At 50.5% G+C, this 21,953-nt stretch overlaps 1 protein-coding gene across 3 annotated transcripts in view; it reads left to right on the top strand.

Annotated features, from left to right (window-relative positions):
- KIRREL3 (kirre like nephrin family adhesion molecule 3) overlaps window positions 1–21,953 on the top strand; it is a 604,306-nt gene that overhangs the window by 487,331 nt on the left and 95,022 nt on the right. For all 3 annotated transcript variants that reach the window (XM_024987341.2, XM_024987340.2, NM_001078085.1), the window contains 1 exon segment: window positions 18,637–18,786. In XM_024987341.2, coding sequence (XP_024843109.1) covers window positions 18,637–18,786 — 150 coding nt within the window.

Raw genomic sequence — 21,953 nt, 5'->3', positions numbered from 1 at the left:
CCTCTTTGCTCCATGAATTTGTTGCCGTGATAAAACACACACAATGGTTGTGTGGTGCTTTGCACGATGAACCATAAAACACAAGGCACTATTATAAGTGTTCTAGGTTAACACCCTCAATTCAGTCCCACTTGTGCTCAGACCAAAACAGGAGATGTACCGCGGGAGGGGACTGGCTTGTGGGAGAAATAACAATGACTAATCATTTTCATCCATATTTATGATGTTGGGAGCCTTGTATGAGCTTCTCACTGAGGGGACAGGATGAATATTTCATGAGTGAACACCAAAGGTAGTATTAAGAGGAAATGGACAGAGAGACCCCCGCCTGCCTCTGCCGCCACGTTCAGCTGGGATGTCAGCACAGCTCCAAGCCCATGACTGACCCCAAGGAGCAGGGCAGCCAGTCGGGAGGAAGAGCTCAGGCCTCCGCTCAGATGGGGAGCTGTCCAGCACATACTGGCCAAGGGACCCCTGTCATGGGAGGCAGGAGAGCCGGTGCCCACTCCATACGCCAGCTGGGTAGCCTTGGGCGAGTGACTGTCACCACCCTGGGCCTCTGCTTCCACCCTGTAAAAAGGCATGATAAGCTCAGCCTTGCCTGGCTGCAAGGTTCCAGTCCAAGCCCTGTTGTTGGGAAGACGGCTTTGCCATGCACACAGGTGGGAAGTGTCCTATTCATGTCTTCATGCAGCAGACCACCATGGAGCACCCACCGCGTGCCAGGCACTGCCACGGCCACAGAGTGCCAAATGCTGCATCCATCGCTTCATACGCACCACCTCGGATAATCATCACTGCAATTCTGAGAGGTGTCTGTCATTACTCCCATTTTCCACAGGAGAAAATAAAACTCAGGAAAGATAAATCACTTGCCCAAAGCCATGCAGCTAGTCGATGGTAGAGTCCAGGTGTGTATGAAGCCAAGACCCTTCATTCTACGCCGATGGCACATCTTTGTCTGTACTTATGCAGAGCTGGTGGGCACGCTCCCTCTACCCCGCCAGCTCCTCCTTATTCTCTTCATGCCTTGTGCTCCCTCTACATGCCCCCCACTGCCTTCTTCCAAACCTCCTATAAGAGTTTGTACAGTCTGCCCTTGAGGTTCTAATTTCTGTCCCTATCCATCAAGACTGTTGCCTCCCAAGACCCTGGACAGCCTCCATCTCTTATCTGGCCAGCCATCAAGTGGTGTAAAGACTGAATACCATCCCCACTTAAATGCCCTCAGAAGATGAAGCAAGGACAGATGGGGGCAGTGCCAGGGTTAAACCCACCGAAGTCTTCTCCACCTCCTAATGGACGCCTCTAGAGGAGGCTCCGGGCTCTTTCCATCCATCCCGCAGCATGAGGACTCTACCATCCCTACAGACCTCTTCCCTGTAGGGCAGTTCCATGTTATCTTGGCTCATCCCTTCTTCAGAGATGGAAGAGACTGTTTTAAACCTGCCGCCCCACCAGCTCTTCTCCGGGCCTCTGATGCCATTAAGTTTCATTATAACGAATAAACACCACAATGACATTTATAAGTTACCACTGAGCACAGAAGCACAAATATGAAGCAGATAAACTGCATTTGATCCAAATAATTACTGCAGGCAATATTGGGCTTAGTTTGAGCTGGCAGCCGGGTATCGAGTAATTTATTAGATTGCGTAAGGCAATGTTGCACGTTGCGTTTTTCATTATTGTGTCTCTTCCCCTTCTCTGTGGTCTAAATAGGTTAGGGGAGTTTAGGGCCAAACAAAGACAGACTTTGCTCAAGCAGATTGAGGCTGGGAGGCGTCCAGGAATGGCTTCTCCCCAACAACATGGCACTTGTGAGAGAGGAGAGGGTTTCAGATTATCACGATGCTGCCAGCCAAGGGCAGTTCCCTGTACCTCCCCCCACCCACCCACCCACTGGCCCAGATACAGAAAGAGGCCTGATAGAGGGGATAAATGGAAGGACAGGATGGAGCCCCTAGGACACCAAGCCTGGTTCCTGCTGCTGGCTTCCTGCTGAGTTTCTTTGTCTTCATCCAAAGACCCTCTCTACCAGAAGCCTTCTGTAGCCCCAGGCAGCCCTGGGCAGCCCCAGATCTGAGTCCCCAGACCTCTCCTGCAATAAAGAAAGGGAAGGAAGCAGTCTTCCAGCCAACTCTGCAAAACAAAGCAACGAGAGCTGGCTACCAGCTGCCTCCTCCCTGCCAAACCCAAACTCATAAAGTTTGATTCAAGGGGTTACAATACCTCCTATTCAGAGTCCCTCCCGCCCCATCCTCCCAGCCTTAGTAAATTACCCAATAAGCAACAAGGACTGTAGTTATTGTGCAGTTAAACGGTGTTTGCCCAGTAAATCCTGAGCAGAGTACTAACGGTGATATACAGTAACTAATTATGGACATGAATTCTCTCCCCGAGACGCCGAGTGGTACCAGATATTGTTGCGTTTCATGGAGGAGGCTTGAAAGCTGCTCTGTCCCCTCCAGTGAAGCCAAGAGTAACTTTCCTATTAGAGGAGCCGTCAGGACCTCTGTTGGCACTCCAGACTGGAAACGGAGATGTCCCAGGATGGGGGTGGGGGGTCAGATAGGAATGAGGCCTCAGCTCCCATGAAGACTCCCATTCACGGTCCCCCATCCCCTGCCCAGTGGAAGGGCATGACTGGGTACCAGCTGGTCCTCCTCGGGTTGCCTTTACAGCAGAGGAGATGCTCCCCATCACAGTGGCTGTGGCAAAGGCCCAAGGCTCCAGCCGTGCAGGGAATGGAAGTCATTTTTCTCACAGCCCCGGACTGAGCTGAGAAAGCCATTCCAGGGAGTCTGCCTTTGTAAAAGGCTTCTGAGCAAGGAGGCAGCAGGGCCGGGCGGGGGTTCCTCTGCCTGGCTGTGGACGACTTTTGCCCTAAATGGTCGTTTACGGAGGTGATCTCAGGCCCAGAAGTGCCCGGGATAATCAGAGGTGTCTCTGGTTGATTGTGATCTGCAGGTGAGATGGGGCTTGTGTCCAGCACTAAGAAGCAGGTGTCCCATCAGCTTCCTGTGTATTTTGCGAGCACAGCTGGGAAAAGCAGTTGTCAGCCTCTGCTTTCTGAAGAGGAAACTATATAGCTCAATCATGGTCTACGCTTACCGGAGACTGTCAACTGAATTCCAGAACTGGAGTCAGATGGTTCAAACACCAGCCTCCAGCACACGCTGTGACCTTGCGTGGGTTTCTTAACCTCTCTGAGCTTCCATTTCCTAATCCATAAAGTGGAAGGGATTCTCTCTATTCCTCGAAATGGTTGCCATGAAAATAGCTCACCTGGATTTGAGGCTACTGCTTCCAGGGAGCTCTGCATCTGCCAGTCCCATCCTTCCTGCCACCAGCTCACCTCCTCGATGCCTGGGCTCAGTGACCCAGCCTCAGCCCATCTGGCACTCCTGTTAACACACACACACCTTCCTCTCAAAGTGCCTCCAGCATCTCTCCTTTACCAACATCTCCATTTCAAACATTCAAAACAAAGATAAGGGGCAGTGACAAAATTTAACTTTATTTTGTTTTCTTTGCTGCTGCCTTCTCAGTGTTTGATGTAAATACTCTGAGCCCCCACCAGGGCCATGGTTAGGTGGTGATGGGAGAGGTCAGGTGACGCCGAAAAGGGCTGGCATGGGCACACTCTAGCAGTGGGACCTTGGCTGGTCATGGCTTTAAACCTTGGCATTCAAGTGTCTACCTCACGGTGATGATAGAACCTTCTCGAAAGAGTGTCAGAAGGGTGGATTAAGTAAAATAAGGTATGTGAAGAGCTTTGTGATGTGTAAAGCACATGCGAGACTGTAGCTGTGGTTAATATCTTAGAGCAGCCAGAAGACAGGACCCAGAATCCCAGCGCGAGGAGAAGAAGAATTACGATTTTAATTAGGACGCATATATAGTCAGCTCTCAATTGTCTGCTAGCAAATTGTCCCCATTCCTGGCAAATGCTATCACCAAGACTACTTAATGAAGTCCTCTGTTAACATTTCACAGCTTCTTATTTTTTTCTTATTTGTATGAGGCCCAAAGGGAATGAAAGTCCTTTAAAGGCAAAATTAGCTAAGATCTGCATCCTCTTCTGGAGAAAGTGTGAGCCACAGCGACAGCAGGCTGGGGAGGGTGAGTGGATCAGTCCGAAGGGTGATGTTCTCCACCCAGCTGAGCAAGAAGCCAGAGGGAGCGTCATCATTGGGTTCTTTTGTGGCTTTTTTTAAGTGTTAAACATTCCCAGAACATCAAACACATCCATATCCAAACATGAATACCAAAATGCATTCCGATGTTGAAAATAAATGTTATTACCTTGGATTATTCATCGTTTTGAAATGTCCATCATTTTGGATTATTCACACACTTGCTTCTCTCTGTTCACAAGATCTTTAAGAATGGATTGCCAAAACCGCAATGAGATACCACCCCACACCAGTCAGAATGGGCATTATTAAAAAATCTACCCATAACAAAGGCTGGAGAGGGTGTGGAATAAAGGGAACCCTCCTACATTGTTGGTAGGGATTCAAGTTGGTGCGACCACTATGGAGAACAGTATGGAGGTTCCTCAGAAAACTAAAAAGAGAATTACCATATGATCCAGCGATCCCAGTCCTGCACAAAACCGTAATTCAAAAAGATACACGCACCCCTATATTCACAGCAGCACTACTTACAATAGCCAAGACATGGAAGCGAACTAAATGTCCACCAACAGATGAATGAATAAGAAGATGCGGTACATATATACACTAGAATATTACTCAGTCATTAAAAAAGCACAAAACCATGCATTTGCAGCAATATGGATGCAGCTAGAGATTGTCATACTAAGTAAAGTAAGTCAGAAAGAGACATATATGGGACTGATGCAAGTAATATGAACCCTTGTTTTTTTTTTTAAAAAAAAAAGATCGTTAGGACATAGATCTTCCCCAAATAAACCAAATTGGCTTGGGAAATTTGCTTTTTTTCTTTGTGCCTTGTATTTTTTTTTCTTTTCAACCTTAACCTCTCCTGCTATCAATCCCTGGCCGGGGAACTGAGATCCCACATGCCGTGTGGCGTGGCCAAACAAATAAATTTTAAAAAAATTTTTAATACATTGAATAAATCACAACACTGAACATCGGGGCTAAAAGAGAGCACCTGAGGAATTGACTTCAGTCTGAACCCTGCATTTACAGATGGGAGCTGAGTCTTGGAGGTGGGAAGGGTCAGGCTCAAGGGCACACAGCTAAGAGGCAGCAGAAGCAGCACCACGTGGGTTCCTTCTGGGCCTGGGTGCTCAGGGTCAGGACACAGCTTCCTGTGTCCAGACAGCATCTCTTATAAAAGGGAACAAGGCTCCTGGGACGTCGTGGGGTCCATGGTCCACGGCCCCGCCTCCAGCCCATCCCAATGGTTCCCAAGCTGCTGTGCTCTAAGAGGGTATGTGGAAATTCTGTGCGCCTGTAACCGATGCCAACAGCTGCCTCTCGGGTTAATGACAGCCCATCGCTGCTCTTCAGATGAGCTTTCTCTGTCTCATGCTGCTCCCTACCCTGCCCCCAAAATGGTTCAGGGAGCACACATTCCAGTCCCGAAGACACAGCACCCCAAGACACAGAGGGAGACGCGGGGCTTAGCCCAGGCCCCTGGCCAGCCAGCAGCAGGGCCCTCCTGCTGGGACGACATGCAGGGTCCCAGCCTTCATGGGCTGCCCGATGGTCTCCCGTTTCCACCGACCCCCATGGCCACCGCCGAAGCCCACACTGTTCTTTCCCGTCCTGGTCAGACATCCGGCAGGCGGGGTGGATGGGCTCCTTCACAGGCACGCCCGCGCCAGTGTTTCCGGCAGCCCTTATCAGTGTGTTCTTGGCATCCAGAACTTGACTGAATGGATGGAGGATCCTCTCCCAGCCACTAATGAGCTCAGCGCAGGCTGGAACTGGGGCCACAGGCTGATAATCAAGAGGCGAAGGATTTATAGTGCCTTTGGAGTCACCCTGCCTCGGCCAGCCCCATTGTTTTTCATTAGAGCCCCATGCTGTCCAGGATAACCTTGGCGGGCTGCGTGTCCTGGGGAGAGTCGAGAGAGGCTGGGAGAATCATAGGCTGCCTGGCCGCCCCAGCTCAGGCCAGGAACAAAGTGGGAGAGCTAGGAACTTGTACCCCTCACCCAGCCCTGGGAAGAACAGTCAGCCTCTCCCATATAAGCCCCCATAAAAGTCCAGCACAGTTTCTGGAACGTTCATGATACTGGCAAGCTTCTCTTCAGCCGTGTTTCAGAATCAAGGCTACAACAGCTGCAGACAGCAGTGTGGAGGTTGAAAGTGTGTCCCAGCCCCTCTCTCTCCCAGCAGAGGTCCAGGAGAAACAGACAATGGAGGGAAGTCTGTCTTCCACCCCTGTCTGTCCTTCTGGCTTCTCTGTATTTCCAATCCTGGTCCAAAAGAAGATTGACTTCTTTCCAACCCAACAGGGTTCGAAGCCTGTGTGAACTTTGACAGGAGTTAGACGTGCTACCCAAGGCAGTTGCCACCAATACTCCCAGCCCGGAGCAGCCGTGTCCCTCTTAGACAGTCACATCAATGCCTATAACCTTCCAGATTAGCAGATGAGTTCTCAGGTCAATACCCAATGAGAGGACATGTAGTGAAAACACCTCCCACTGCCTGAGCCGTAGTGATGCTCAGTTAAGTGCAGGTGAATCCCACCTTCTTCCTCCAGACCTACTACATCCAGGGTATCTTCTCCTGAGCGATTCTGCACCCCTCTCCATCAACATATTTACAACTGAATTCACTAGCCCTGCAACCTGCTTCTTTCCCTGAGACAGAAGTGGCTCCCCCAGTTACCCATTCACCCCGTCCTGCAGCCCAGGGAGAGGGGGGACCTTTATGCCTCTGTGCTCCTCATCTCCCATCAAACTCAATAGCTTGCTAGCTCAGTGCCACCTCCAGTAGCTCCTAAATCCATTTTCAGCTTTAGCCTGATTCCTTATGAGCAGAATCCTTCAGATCAGTGTTCCTGCCTTCGGATTCTTCTCCTTTATCCATCTGACTCCCTGCTGCCACCGTGATCTTTCTCAAACTCAGATCTGAGCCTGTGGGTCAACACCAGGGATGGTTTCTTATCGGTGAAAACTTCTTAGTGTGCATTCGAGGGCCTGTGCAGCTGAACCTACTGTGTTCTGTTGGGCATCCTACACAGGCTCGCAGTGAGGGGGTTTCCTCAAGTGTCCTGTTCATTCTCACAGACAACCTGACGAGCATGGTTTCCATCCTATGGGGAAACTAAGGTTCGGAGTGACTAGGAAGTTTCCCCAGGGGTGCACAGCTGTGGCGACAGAGCCAGAGATCCAGGCTGGACCTTGTAGCATCCATCCTGTTATTCCCTGAACTTTACCTACGCCATCCACATCCCAGGAAACATTCCCTGCTTGCCCTCACCTTCTTACCCTTCCAGGCTATTTCTACAGCCAGCCCTGGGATCCCTGGTGGTCCAGTGGTTAAGAATCTACCTTCCATTGCAGGGGACGCAGTTTTGATCCCTAGTCAGAGAACTAAGATCCCACATGCCAGTAAGGGTGCATGCTGTAACAAAGAGCCAAATAAATAAATACGTATTAAAAAAAAAAAAAAGGCCAGTCCTTCTGTGACTCTTTTCCCCAAAAGGAAAGATCTTTCTTCCTTGAGACTTTCTTTATTATTATATAAATTTCAGGTGTACAGCATAGTGATTCACAATTTTCAAAGGTTATACTCCATTTATAGTTATCAAAATATTAGTTACATAGCCTGTATTGTAGAATATATCCTTGTGGCTTATTTATTTTCTACAATCATTTGTACCTCTCAGTGCAGTACCCCTCCCTGCTCCCTCCCCTCTTCCTGCACCTACTGGTAATCACTAGCCTGTTCTCTGTATCTTTGAGTCTATTTCCGCTTTGTTACATCCTTTGGGCTTTCTTTATACCTCATTTGGGGCACTTTGTACTTTAAGGGTTTTATTTATTTATTTATTTTTGTCTGCACCTTGCGCCACGTGGGATCTCAGTTCCCTGATCAGCAATTGAACCTGTGCCCCCTGCAATGGAAGTGCAGATTCTTAACCACTGGACCGCCAGGGAAATCCTGGGGCACCTCTTATTTTAGTTCCTGTGCATAGATTTGTCTCCTCCAGACGCTAAGCTCTTTGTCCTGGAAGATACCTCAGTCCCTCATCAGCATCCCCACACCTGGCCAGGGGTCTTGGAGGTTGTTGGGGTGGGACCGTCCCCTGCCTGTGGCCCATGGCACATCACGGGTACCGTTATACCCCGTATCAACCAGTTTTATTATTAGGGGGGTATAACATAACCCCATAAGCCCCAAGTGGGTCACAATAGGATGTTCCAGAAATTTCCCAAAGCTCATTCTACTGCATTAGGAGCTGGGCGTGTGCTGAGCCCCCAGAGAGCTGCAGAAGTCAAGGCTCAGGCTTCCAGGCACGACCGGAGCCATCCTGCCCTGGTCCCTTCCCACCCGACAGCCGCGCGCTGAGCCGGCTCCTGCCTCCCCTTCCCTTCTTCCATCTGTCTGCTTCTCAGAACCAGGGCAACTTCCCTTAATCTCATAAGAGGCAATTTGCGTGCTCTGGGCTGAGAGAAAGCTGGCGACAAATAGCCCCGGCACAAGTATTCTTCAACCTTCCCCAGTTGGTCACTAATAACAGAGCAGACGGTGACATCTGAGCCTTTTCTGCGTGGCTGGGCAGGCAGCTCCAGGAGACTGAAGCGGCAAAGGCAGGGCTCAGATGTTCACATCTCTCATCTGCGTGACTCATGGGAAGAAGCAGGTTCTAATCGGTCCAGTTTCAGGCTTGCAAAGCCTCCTTTCCCAGCTCTGGGACCCCCTTGTGGCTCCAGCTTTAACAGTCCCAGGCTCAGGAAAGGCTCACAAATAGTGATGAAAACTACAAAAATAAGTCGCCCAGAGAGAGGGGAAGAGGAGGGTGCGCACGCCCCACACCATCTCCTGACCACCTCCTACCTGACCTCTGAGCACAACAGAGCCAGGGGATACCAGGGCACATGTGGACATCAGCCCCCCTGCTCCGCACATCAGGCTCCAGTGCAGTTGGCTCTGAGCCTGTCTCTCCTGTTACACTAGCTAACCCCACACCCCTGCTCTCTGAACTAGTCCACACTGACCCCCACAGAGGGCTGCCTCTCACACCACCGTGGGACCACCTGACCACCAGATCGGTGACTGGGGAGAGACACAAACACGTGTGCCTGTAGGCGTAGCAACAGACTTAGGACACCAGCATGCCAGTTTGTCCCCAGAAGGTCAGGGCTGAGAGTTATGGCTGGCAGGGTTGGGTGAACACCCTCCTCAGAGTCTGGCATGGAGGACCCCGGGCACCATGGGCACAGGGCCACGGGGCCCTCTTCCCACCTGTTCCCTGCCCCCTCGCCACACACACACAGAGTCAGAGGGAGGCAACAGCGCCGGGAGCCCCTGGGACCTTAAAGACTGTCCAGACCCACAGCAACCCTGACAGCAGAGAGAAGCCTCGGCCTTCTCAGCCTGTATTTCAGTCCCAGGAAAAATTCCACCCCCCAAAATTCTAAACCAGAGGCTTTCAAATATTCTAAAAGAGTAAGAAGTGTTTATTTGAGCAAAATTGTGAGTGGTTGACAAGGAATAGAAGCAGAAAAGGTCTGGCTAGAGAACAGGTGGGGCCTGGAAGCCAACCGACTCAACCCCACCAACATACATGCACACACACACATGCACACACGTGCACATACACACTTGTGCACACACACACACGCACACCCTGAGGTAGCCAGGTCCCCGGAACACTGATGTAAAGACATCACTCTTGGTGGGTTGGTCCTCCCAACCTCAGCCAGCAGAGTGCCTCTCCCCCTCCCCAGGAGGTAGTTGGGAATTGAGAGGTGACCTCGGATCAGGGGCCAGAGGTGTGTGAGCTCATAGGCAGTCATGGAGTCTTCAGCATTTTAAATGTTCTGCTGGAAGACAGTGGGGACCTCCCAGAGCCAGATGGTGATGGCTTGCTCCATGTTAATGTGACCTGCGGCGAGTCCCCAAAACAGAGACTGCAGTGAGGGGCCATGTGGTCAGGGCTGAGAGGGACGGCCCCTTTGGGGAGCCTGATGGACTGGTAGAGATGAGGGAGTGAGGGGGTAGTGGAAGGGAGTGTTGAGAACAGTCTGGAGAAGTCATGAGAGATGCTGGGCAGCGAGCAGAGGGCAGGGGGCAGCCGGCTGCAGGAGAGGGCAGCAGGGCTGGGGGAGGGGCGGCTCTGAGCTGGGCTGGTACAAGGGGTGAGGGGGCCCCGGGGGCTTCTCCCAGTGCCTCCCCCACCTCGGGCCAGGCAGCAACTGCACCTGTCCCTCCCGGCACTGAGGAGTTGAGAGTCCTGCCACCACCTGCCGCCACCTCATCCTTTCTCCCCGCCTCGACAGCCCCCGCCTTCATCCCCACTTGGACTCAGAGCACAAGGAACTCACACGTGGCTCGAAGCCTGGGGCTCCCCAGAGCCCTCCCTGCTCTTCATCCTTCCCTCCGGCGACAGCCCCCGCTTCCTGAGGTTTGGAGAGAAGGCTCCCAAAGCCCCCACCTGCTCAGACTTCCTCCTCCGCTCCCACCCCTGGCCTGCTGAGCTGGGGGTTCTGTGAGAGCCAGACCCTAATCCTGACTCAGTGAACCTTGGAGGGTCACAGCCCTTTCTGGGCTCAGTGTGGAGACACAGGCTCCCCCTCCCCGCCCCGCCTCAGTGTGGTAGAGTCACAGAGTTGGTGAGGTGCTGTCTTGGCACGGGCAGGTCACAGCAGCCTAGGCATGCCAGGAGACACATGGGCCGGGGACAGTGACCTCAGGGGCTCTGAAATGACCCTGGAGGGCCTCTCCCTTCCTGGGATGGGACCATCCTCCAGGGAGGGGGATAGGAAAGATGGCCTGCAGCCACCACCAGGACCACACCCCATCCTCCCCCCAACCCCTCAAATGCAGGAGAGTTCCACGTGGGTTTCCTCCCTGGCCCTCTCCTTTGAAGTTTCTCGAGACTTTTCAGTTCTAGTCAAGAGCAGGGGAAGGGGGTCTCAGGCGGGTCTGTGTGTCTCTGGGGGGCTGAAGACTGTCTAGTAAAGGACCACAGGCTGCGGCTCTGACACAGGACTGCTGGCCTGGTTCCCCTTCTCCATCACTCAGTGCCCTGGGCTCCAAGCAACTGCATCTTCCCGTGGGTCTCATGGGGTACCCATTCCATAGGACTGCTGCTGCTGCTAAGTCACTTCAGTCATGTCCCACTCTGTGCGACCCCATAGACAGCAGCCCACCAGGCTCCCCCGTCCCTGGGATTCTCCAGGCAAGAACACTGGCATGGAGAGAATTCAAATAACCCCTGTAAACCTTTTAATTCATGTGGTTCATTCAATGAAAGTCAGCTATTTATTAATTCTATGAGAATGAAAATACTATTTATAATACTTATGGCAACCGACTCCAGTATTCTTGCCTGGAGAATCCCAGGGACGGGGGAGCCTGGTGGGCTGCCGTCCGTGGGGTCGCACAGAGTCGGACACGACTGAAGCGACTTAGCAGCTACATAATATTTATGTAATAATAGTATTATATTTTTAAAGATTTTCTGATGTGGACCATTGTTAAAGTCTTTATTGAATTTGTTACAGTGTTGCTTCTGTTTTATGTTTTGGTTTTTTGGCCCTGAGGCATGTGGGATCCTAGCTCCCTGATCGGGGATGGAACCGGTACCCCTTGCAGTGGAAGTGCAGGGTCTTAACCACTGGATCACCAGGAAAGGCCCAGTAATGGTGTTATATTAATAACTATAATATTAATTACATTAATATAATGTTGCTAATAAGTGATATTATATATGTAATAATATAACATGTTATGTATAATACTATATTATATGTAATAATATTGTAGATTATCAGTTCAGTTCAGTCGCTCAGTCGTGTCCGACTCTTTGCGACCCCATGAACCGCAGCACGCCAGGCCTCCCTGTCCATCACCAACTCCCGGAGTTCACTCAGACTCACGTCCATCGAGTCAGTGATGCCATCCAGCCATCTCATCCTCTGTCGTCCCCTTCTCCTCCTGCCCCCAATCCCTCCCAGCATCAGAGTCTTTTCCAATGAGTCAACTCTTCGCATGAGGTGGCCAAAGTACTGGAGTTTCAGCTTCAGCATCATTCCCTCCAAAGAAATCCCAGGGCTGATCACCTTCAGAATGGACTGATTGGATCTCCTTGCAGTCCAAGGGACTCTCAAGAGTCTTCTCCAACACCACAGTTCAAAAGCATCAATTCTTCGGCGCTCAGCCTTCTTCACAGTCCAACTCTCACATCCATACATGACCACAGGAAAAACCATAGCATTGACTAGACGGACCTTTGTTGGCAAAGTAATGTCTCTGCTTTAGAATATGCTATCTAGGTTGGTCATAACTTTCCTTCCAAGGAATAAGTGTCTTTTAATTTCATGGCTGCAGTCACCATCTGCAGTGATTTTGGAGCCCCAAAAAATAAAGTCTGACAATGTTTCCACTGTTTCCCTATCTATTTCCCAGGAAGTGATGGGACCGGATGCCATGATCTTCGTTTTCTGAATGTTGAGCTTTAAGCCAACTTTTTCACTCTCCACTTTCACTTTCATCAAGAGGCTTTTTAGTTCCTCTTCACTTTCTGCCATAAGGGTGGTGTCATCTGCATATCTGAGGTTATTGATATTTCTCCCAGCAGTCTTGATTCCAGCTTGTGTTTCTTCCAGCCCAGCATTTCTCATGATGTACTCTGCATCTAAGTTAAATAAGCAGGGTGACAATATACAGCCTTGACGTACTCCTTTTCCTATTTGGAACCAGTCTGATGTTCCATGTCCAGTTCTAACTGTTGCTTCCTGACCTGCATATAGGTTTCTCAAGAGGCAGGTCAGGTGGTCTGGTATTCCCATCTCTTTCAGAATTTTCCAGTTTATTGTGATCCACACAGTCAAAGGCTTTAGCATAGTCAATAAAGCATTATAGACTATATGTAGTATATAATGTTGTATGTTAATATATAATTAATAATATAATTATATTAATATAAAATAGCTATATAATATAATTATTAATATAACCATAATAATACATTATTAATATAATAATAACTGTATATTAACATATAATAACTCTTTGCGACCCTATGGACTGTATCCCTCCAGGCTCCTCTGTCCATGGGATTCTCCAGGCAAAAATATTGGAGTGGGCTGCCATTTCCTTCTCCAATATAGTAACAAGTTGTATAATAGTAAGTACTATGCTGTGCTTAGTCGCTCAGTCACGTCCAAGTCTTTGGGAGCCCTTGGACTGCAGCCCGCCAGAGTCCTCTGTCCATGGGATTCTCCAGGCAAGAATACTGGAGTGGGTTGCCATGCCCTCCTCCAGGGGATCTTTCTGACCCAGAGATTGAACAGACAGAGAAAGACAAATATCATATGATATCACTTATATGTGGAAGCTAAAAAAATAATACAAATCAGCTTATTTATAAAACAGAATTGTAGACATAAAAAACAAACTTATGGTTATCAAAGGGGGAAAGTGGGTGAGAGATAAATTAGGAGTTTGGGATTATATATATAATATATATATATGTGTGTGTGTGTGTGTGTATATATATATATATATATAATCCCAAACTCCTAATTTATATATATATATATATAAAATAGACCTGCTGTATAGCACAGGGAACTATATTCAGTATCTTGTTATAACCTATAATATAAAAGAACCTGGAAACGAGTATACACATATAAATATATAATGGAATCTCTTTTGCTGTACACGAAATGAACACAACATTGTAAATCAACTATATGCCAGTTTAAAAAAAAAAGTAACTAAATAAAAATAAAGCCTGAGAAGGGAGGTCACCTGAGCTGCCGGGCTCCACAGCAGGAGAAGGTCACTGGACAAGATGGGAAGCTGAGGCAGAAACCTGAGAGGGGGTTGAGCCCACAGTGAGAGCAGGACCCTGGTGGGTGCAGTACACGCTCTGCTTGGATCAGAGCTGCCAGACGAGGGGGCGGAGGCCACAGATGTGAGCACCTGGAGGGACAGACCAGGTCACATTCACCCCCTTCTTGCCAGACAAGGCAATTTCTCCCTCCTGGCGGGTCTCAATAAGTGTGTGATGAATAAACAAAGTGTCTCTAGGAGCTTCTTGCCTATGCAATATAATTCCCAGGAGGTTGTAGAAAATGATCATTTGCCTTTCACCTCTCTGGACTGGAAAGTCGCAAAGTGAAGGAACTGATAAGGAGATTCTTCAGACAAGAACCTCCCTCCTTGGTCTGCCCATCACATCTCCTGGGGCTCCTCAGCCTGAAGGGGAAGCCCCTGGGCCTGTCCCACTGGTCCATCCCTTCATATCCTCTCCATCTTCAACGCTGTAACCTTCATCTCCTCTAGAAGTGACGCCCAGCTTAGGTGCTACTTGAGAAAGTGTCTCATTGATTTGAAAGAGAAAATCATTCTTAGTGGCTTGAATTTAATCCGCAAAAATTAAAATTTTGCTGAGGACTTCCCTGGCAGTCCAGTGGTTAAGACAGCACACTTCCACTGCAGGGGTTACAAGTTCGATCCCTGGTCAGGGGAACTAAGATTCCACATGCCAGCCAGTACAGCCAGAATAAACATGATGAAAAGGCAAATTGTCAGAGTGCACCCTCCCCCCAAATAATTTACAAACCATGTCTTTTGGGGCAGCCTGTTGAGACTATTCCAGAGAAGGCAATGGCACCCCACTCCAGTACTCTTGCCTGGAAAATCCCATGGACAGAGGAGCCTGGTAGGCTGCAGTCCATGGGGTCGCTAAGAGTCGGACACGACTAAGTGACTTCACTTTCACTTTTCACTTTCACGCATTGGAGAGGGAAATGGCAACCCACTCCAGTGTTCTTGCCTGGAGAATCCCAGGGGTCGGGGAGCCTGGTGGGCTTCTGTCTATGGGGTTGCACAGAGTTGGACACGACTGAAGCAACTTAGCAGCAGCCGCAGCAGCAGTTAAGACTATCCTGGGTACCAATCTCCCTCCAGAAACATTCTTTCCGTGGAAAAGTTGAGGGGATCCAAACAGACAACATATGAGAGCCGAAAGCTCTCTCTGAAGCCTGCTGGAGTAGATCAGGGGACCCTAGTCCACTGGAGGCTCACTCCTGTTTCCTTCCTTTCAGGCTCCCTTCTGTCGGCCCTGCCCCAACTCCTGGCTCTGAGGCAGCCTCCAAGGAGTAGTGACCGCTCAGTGTCCACCTCCACACCAGCTTCCCGGGACCTTCCCCTCCCAGCCCCTCCAGCCCCGGTCTCCATGGTGACAGCCCTTCTCCCTGGGGCACCGCCACCCCCGCCATCCTCAAGCTTCTCACCCTCGCCCTGGCCCACACCTCCACCTGGGATGCCCCCTGTACCCCAGCTTTCCAGATCCCCCCGCCGATACCAAGAGGAAGCAAGCGGGTGCTCCCGCCACAGGCCCCCCTGTTCACGGGCAGTCCTGGGGCTCAGGCTCTGCTGCGGAGGGCTTGTTCATCTCAACCCCCACCCCCACCCCTGGCTCCCAGTTGACAACCTGATAATTCTCTCTGATCACACAATCTCTGGCAGCTATGGTGGCTGTCTTGCCACTGTCCTTCTTGCAAGAAAGGTTTTGAGATAAAAGAATGTGCTGCGAAATCATCATTAGAGCCTTGGAGAAGGGGCCTGGGAGAGGACTGGTCTGCCGCCCACGCAGCCTCTCCGTCATCCCAGCTCCTCCCTCTCCCCTTCCTCCCCCTCTTATCTCTGCCGTCTTCCCTGTCTCTCTCTTCCTCTCCACTCCTTCTCTCCCTTTCTCCCCATCCCCTCACCCTCTGGCTCCTTCTCCACTCTTTCCCTCCCTGTCTCCTCTCATCTTTTCCCTCCTTCTCTCTCTCTTGTTTTGGTGCCAGAAGCAGTCTAATTACAACAGAGAACTTGAAGAGACAGAAAAAGAAAAAAAAAAAAACACCCCACCACGCAGAGCTGATGAAAATGTCCTATGAAATCTAATTTGTAAAGCTCAAATCAGAATAAAAAGTGTTACTCCCACAATTCAGGGCCAATTTGATTTTTAATGAGATTCCTCAGAGACCCAGCCAAGATCTCATCAAGTTGAAAACCTACCACCTTCCTGCCTTCCACACACTCTCTCTGCCATGTGGACCTCTGTCTCTCCCCCGCTGCCATCCCCACTGCCCCTCGGGGACATTCCTCAGTGGCTCCCTTCTCAGGGCCATCTCTTGCTGAGAGCTTGGCCCCAGTCTGGAGCTCTGTGTCCCCAGGATGGGCAGCAGACAGTGTCCGCGACCTCTGTGGCCACCCCAACTCTCTCCCGGTGGAGAAACAGCCTGCCCACCAGGTCCTGTTTTCCTCGGCTGTGTATCTGTGTCCGCAGAGTAGGGTGTGGGAAAAAAATACAAACTTAGAAGTCACGACCCTCAGATCAAACCCCATTCATTAGCTGTGTGAACTTGGGCAGGTTACTTTGCCTCTCTGATCTGGGTTTCTTTGGTGTAAAATGGGAGCTGTTCTGCTCTGAACGGTAATCAGTCAGTTACAGGAGGGACTGCATGTGAAGCCCAGATGGCGCTGTGGGCCAGGAGCTCAGTGGACATCAAGGTCCCAAGTCCCGTTGTCCGTTCAGCTGTGGCTTCCCAGGAAACGTAGGTCACAAGACACCCTCTTCTTCGGCAATCCCTCCAGGTCCAGGCATAGAGATCCACTCGCTGTAGAGGAGAACACAGTCCTTAGAGCCAGAGTCTTGGATTCACAGCCCAGGTCCTGCCGCTAGAGCCTCCCTGGACAATTTAGAAACCCCCAAGCCTCCGTGTGCTGAGTCCCTGTGACACGGGGTTGATGAGGCTCCACACGGGTGTTGTGGGCACGTGACAGCCACGGGAAGGTACACAGGGCACTTGTGAGTAACTAATATGCGAGGCTTCTGTTAATATTTTTCCCTTCCTTGGGCCTCATGTCCTCATCTGGAAAATGGGGATAAAAATAGCACCGACCTCATAGGTTGTTATGAAGATGAACATACTAACAAGCTGATATTCTTAAATCTCAGAACAATGCCTGGCGAATTGTACCCACTGTGGGTGTGTCTGTTTACCTTAGTCATGAGCTGGCTAAGGTAGATGATTCAGGGAGGAGTGTGTGGGAGGGGTGGGGTCACACTGATGGTCTGCTTCCAAGTGACAGTGAGGCTGGAGTAGGGTCTGCTGCAGAAAAGAAAGGGACAGGAGGATGGGTGGAGACAGTGACCTGCTCCCTCAGCCACATCATCTGCCACACTCCACCTGGACCCACTGAGTGCCCCAGAACTACACCTGAGCCCGCCATGTGCCAGGGGCCCACAATGTGCCCCTGTACTCCACCTGGACCCACTGTGTGCCCCTGTACTCCACCCAGACCCACTGTGTGCCCCTGAACTCCACCTGGCCCACTGTGTGCCCCAGAACTCCACCTAGGCCCACTGTGTGCCCCTGAACTCCACCTGGACCCACTGTGTGCTCCTGTACTCCACCCAGACCCTCTGTGTGCCCCTGAACTCCACCCGGGCCCACTGTGTGCCCCTGTACTCCACCCGGACCCACTGTGTGCCCCTGTACTCCACCCGGACCCACTGTGTGCCCCTGAACTCCACCCGGGCCCACTGTGTGCCCCTGTACTCCACCCGGGCCCACTGTGTGCCCCTGTACTCCACCCGGACCCACTGTGTGCCCCTGTACTCCACCCGGACCCACTGTGTGCCCCTGTACTCCACCCGGACCCACTGTGTGCTCCTGTACTCCACCCGGACCCACTGTGTGCCCCTGAACTCCACCCGGGCCCACTGTGTGCCCCTGTACTCCACCCGGACCCACTGTGTGCCCCTGTACTCCACCTGGACCCACTGTGTACCCTGAACTCCACCCGGACCCACTGTGTGCCCCTGAGCTACACCCGGGCCCACTGTGTGACCTCAGGCATGTCACTCCTTTCCTAGGAGCCTGTGGGTAATAACAGCTAACTAGCATTGCAGTTAATCCTCCATGAATAGCTCTGTTCTTTTTGTCCTGTAGGGCCTGGCTCCTTGGGGTGCTGGTCCTAGTCCCATCCTGGAAGCCACTAAAAGGATGATATTATTCCTTGGGTTCCCAGGTTTACTCATGGCTCTCCCCTCTCCTCCATGTCCACGGCCCTCTTGAAGCACACCCCCAGAGTGCTTCCAGCTGGAGGTCTGTCTCCTGCCTCTGCCCCCTTGTGGAAGTAAGTGCCAAGGAGTGTCGTCAGGTGGAAAGGGGAATAGGGTGTCCCATGGCCTGTTTGGGGCTGGAGGATGGCGAGTCCACAGCGTGAGTGCACTGGGGGTTGATGCGCAGGGAGCCTGCAGCTGTGGCCAGCTCCTGTGAGCAGGCGATGCAGCTGGGGGCAGTGAGGAAGCTGCTGCTGGGCCCCAGCGGGAAGGGAGGTACTCTGGGGGGCTCTTGTCTCCTGGACCAGCCTGCTCTCCACTTCCATAGATCAAGCAGAAACCCTTTTGGCAAGTAACTGACCGTCGTGCTTGTTTCCTTCCTAGGTCAAGTGTACTCCTTCAGCCAGCAGCCCCAGGATCAGGCTGTGGTGTCGGGGCAGCCGGTGACACTGCTGTGCGCCATCCCTGAATACGATGGTTTCGTTCTGTGGATCAAGGATGGCTTGGCTCTGGGCGTGGGCAGGGACCTCTCGAGTGAGTACCCCCAGGCCTCCCTAGGAAGGCCTGGAACCCACCCCTGCCCTACCCACCCACCCACCCTCCTAGGGAACCCCATCTTCATGGCATTTGGGAGGATTAAGTCTCAGCTTTCATTGTAGATTCCATGAGCAGAGTCAGGCAAGGCAGGCCCTGGTCCAGGATGCACAGGACTTTGAGGGCCCCTCTGACTTCCGGTGGTGAATTACAAGTAAACCCTCCATTCTGGCTGTCAGAGCTAAACCTAACACAATGTTGGCTTGTCGGGTCCATTCCAAAGTCAAACACGTCTCATGTAAAGTCAGATTTCCAGAAGTAAAGCCTTCGTCTTTCTTGAACCCAAAAGTATTCCCCACTTAAGACACAACCTGGTTCTTCCCTTCTTCCATCCATTGTTGTTTGTTGCTGTGTTTTTAATTGCTAAGTCGTGTCCGACTCCTGTGCCATCCCCATAGCCTATAGCCCACCAGGCTCCTCTGTCCATGGGATTCTCCAGGCAAGAATACTGGAGTGGGTGCCATTTCCTTCTCCAGGGGATCTTCCCAACACAGAGGTCGCACCCACATCTCTTGCATTGGCGGGCAGATTCTTTTGCACTGAGTCACCTTGGAAGCCCCCTTCTATCCGTTAAAGGGAACCAAGTAGATTCAAAATGCAAAGAAAGCTGGTAGGGCTTAGAGGTCACCATGCAATGGGGAGAAAAGAAAACAAGTGTTTGAAATAAATTCCAGGCCCTGTTCAGCCCACCCAGGCTGGTATTCCGCAAAGATGCACTGGTGGGCTCTGGTGCCTATTGACGACTGGTGTCTGAGCTGCCTGGTTGGCACCATGCCCTGTCACCTGTTAAGGATTGTAAATGTCAGCCCTTACGCCCATACAGATGTCTTTCCAACCCATCCTCTCCCCTGGGAGAAAAAAGACTGAAATCATCTTGGTCACTCACCCATCAGTCACTGCAATTCTCCCCTGGTGAGGGTCAGCATGCAGCCATTTACTAAGCTTAGCATGAACTGTACAATGCAGAACACAGGATGTGAGTGTCCCTGCCATCAAGGAATGTCTGGGGATGGAGAAGGAGAGAAAAATATGTATTCAACTGAGAAGTGGCTTTGCCTCTCTCCTGGTGTACAGCTGCAAGAAAATAAAAATCGAAGTGCACTTGGGAACAGGATGGTTGGGAAATTAATATTTTAAAATGTGAGTTATGTCTTGCCAGAAATGTATATTGAAACATTATAGCAATGGTCAATAGCATCCCGAGGTTTGAGTGCTACAGCCCAGCTGAGCATGGATAAAATACACAATCACATCTCCAAAATATACTGTGCTGCCATAAAATTTAAGTATTATGGGAACCAGCCAATTTCAGGGACTCTGAACTCCCTTACCCGAGAGGAACTGGGGAAACGACACGATCTTCCCGAACCAGAAGGGTTCACACTTCACGTGGCTCTGAGCAGGCTCAGCACCACTGCTGGGTAAGAAGGCTCTCTGGGTTCCTGGTCCGTTGTTTTCAGCTTCAGTCAGGGACTGGGTTCTTGTTGGGTCAGTGGCCAAGAGGAGGCCCCAGGTCACTGCGGATGGTTCCTAGGGTGGTCATCGCCATACAGATAATTGACCCTCTGGCATCCACTTCCACAAATGACTTTCTGGGACCGGAGACTGGGTCTTGCTAAGTGCTGGAGGGCAGCAGGCTCTCATGGACTGGGGTCTGCTTCCTCTCCAACCTGACTCCATTAATAGAAAGAAGTCTGGCCCTCTCCTTGCAGAACCAGTGAACTCAAACTCTTAGTAACGTATTTTCTCTGGATTTGATCACTTGTCCCAAAATAGCATCATGACAGTGATGACAACTATATGCTTAATAAACATTGTTTGCTTGCCTGATAAGAAAGTGAGTGTAACAGTGCAGCAAGCACTAAATATTACTGGGCCCTGGGTTGTGGGGTTTTGGTCTGCTGCAGCTCTGCCGTCTTCTATTTTAAATATGTGGCTCCATTCAGTCCACCAGAAATGATCCCTAACTGAAGACCTTACTGTCTTCCTGGCCACGGAGACTGGAAAAAAATCGGTCGAAGGAAGTGATTTATAAATACACTCCCTCATATTGATAGAACATTTTTCTTCTAAGAAGCTCAAATTCTTCTCAGACATTATCTCATAAATCTACAATGATCCATGGGTTATAAAAAAGAAAAAGAAGTCTTTTCCTCTTTTTACCTGGCAGGTAAATAAAGTCACAGCTGAGAAAGAAATTGATTCAAACATATCTCAAGCCCAATGCATGGGCAATATTGAAAGCAAGAGGAGAAGGGGGCAACAGAGGATGACATGGTTGGATGGCATCACTGACTCAATGGACATGGGTATGAGATCGTTAGTGAAGGACAGGGAAGCCTGGCGTGCTGCAGTCCATGTGGTCACAAAGAATCAGACTCGACTTAGTGACAGAACAGCAAATTCATGGGATCCTGTCTCCCAACCCCCAAAACGCTTGTACCCTGTCTATTAAAGACAGGAACCTCTCTGGCTACCTTAATCACTGTCATGTTCAATTTTTAATTTATTTTTAATTGGAGGATAATTGCTTTACAATATTGTGTTGGTTTCTGCCACACATCAACATGAATTGGCCATAGGTATACATATGTCTCCTCCCTCTTCAACATCCTTCCCACCTCCCACCCCATCCCATCCCTCCAGATTGTCTCAGAGCACCAAATTTGAGCTTCCTGTGTCATACAGAGTTTAAACTAACATTTGTAGACTACTTACTGTGTCAAGTGCTTTACACAGATAATCCTATCTATTCTTCCTCATAACTCTACCAGGTACTAGCACTGTCCCATTTTACTGACAAGGAAATGGAAGCACAAAGCAGTTAGGGTAACTTGCCCGAGACGGCAGAGTTAGAGACTGATAGAGCTGACATTAAAACCCAGGGAGTTTGCCTGTGGAACCCAGACTACCCATAATTTTACCTCCTCTGAGAGTAGCAAAAGAGAGTGACGGTACTAGTGGAAGGAGCTAGAACTTGCTCTGAATCTGTGATCCTGGGCCTGTGTTTTCCAAAGATGCTGCCAGTCCTCAGAACAGCATCACGACTCGTCGCCTAATTAGGCAAATACAGACAAACCCATCACTGATGTTTTCAGCAGCTTAGG

The sequence above is a fragment of the Bos taurus genome, chromosome 29 (genome assembly GCF_002263795.3).
Source record: "Bos taurus isolate L1 Dominette 01449 registration number 42190680 breed Hereford chromosome 29, ARS-UCD2.0, whole genome shotgun sequence".
Classification (NCBI taxonomy): domain Eukaryota; kingdom Metazoa; phylum Chordata; class Mammalia; order Artiodactyla; family Bovidae; genus Bos; species Bos taurus.
Note: the sequence above shows the minus strand (reverse complement) of the source record. Positions and strands in the feature narration are given on the sequence as shown.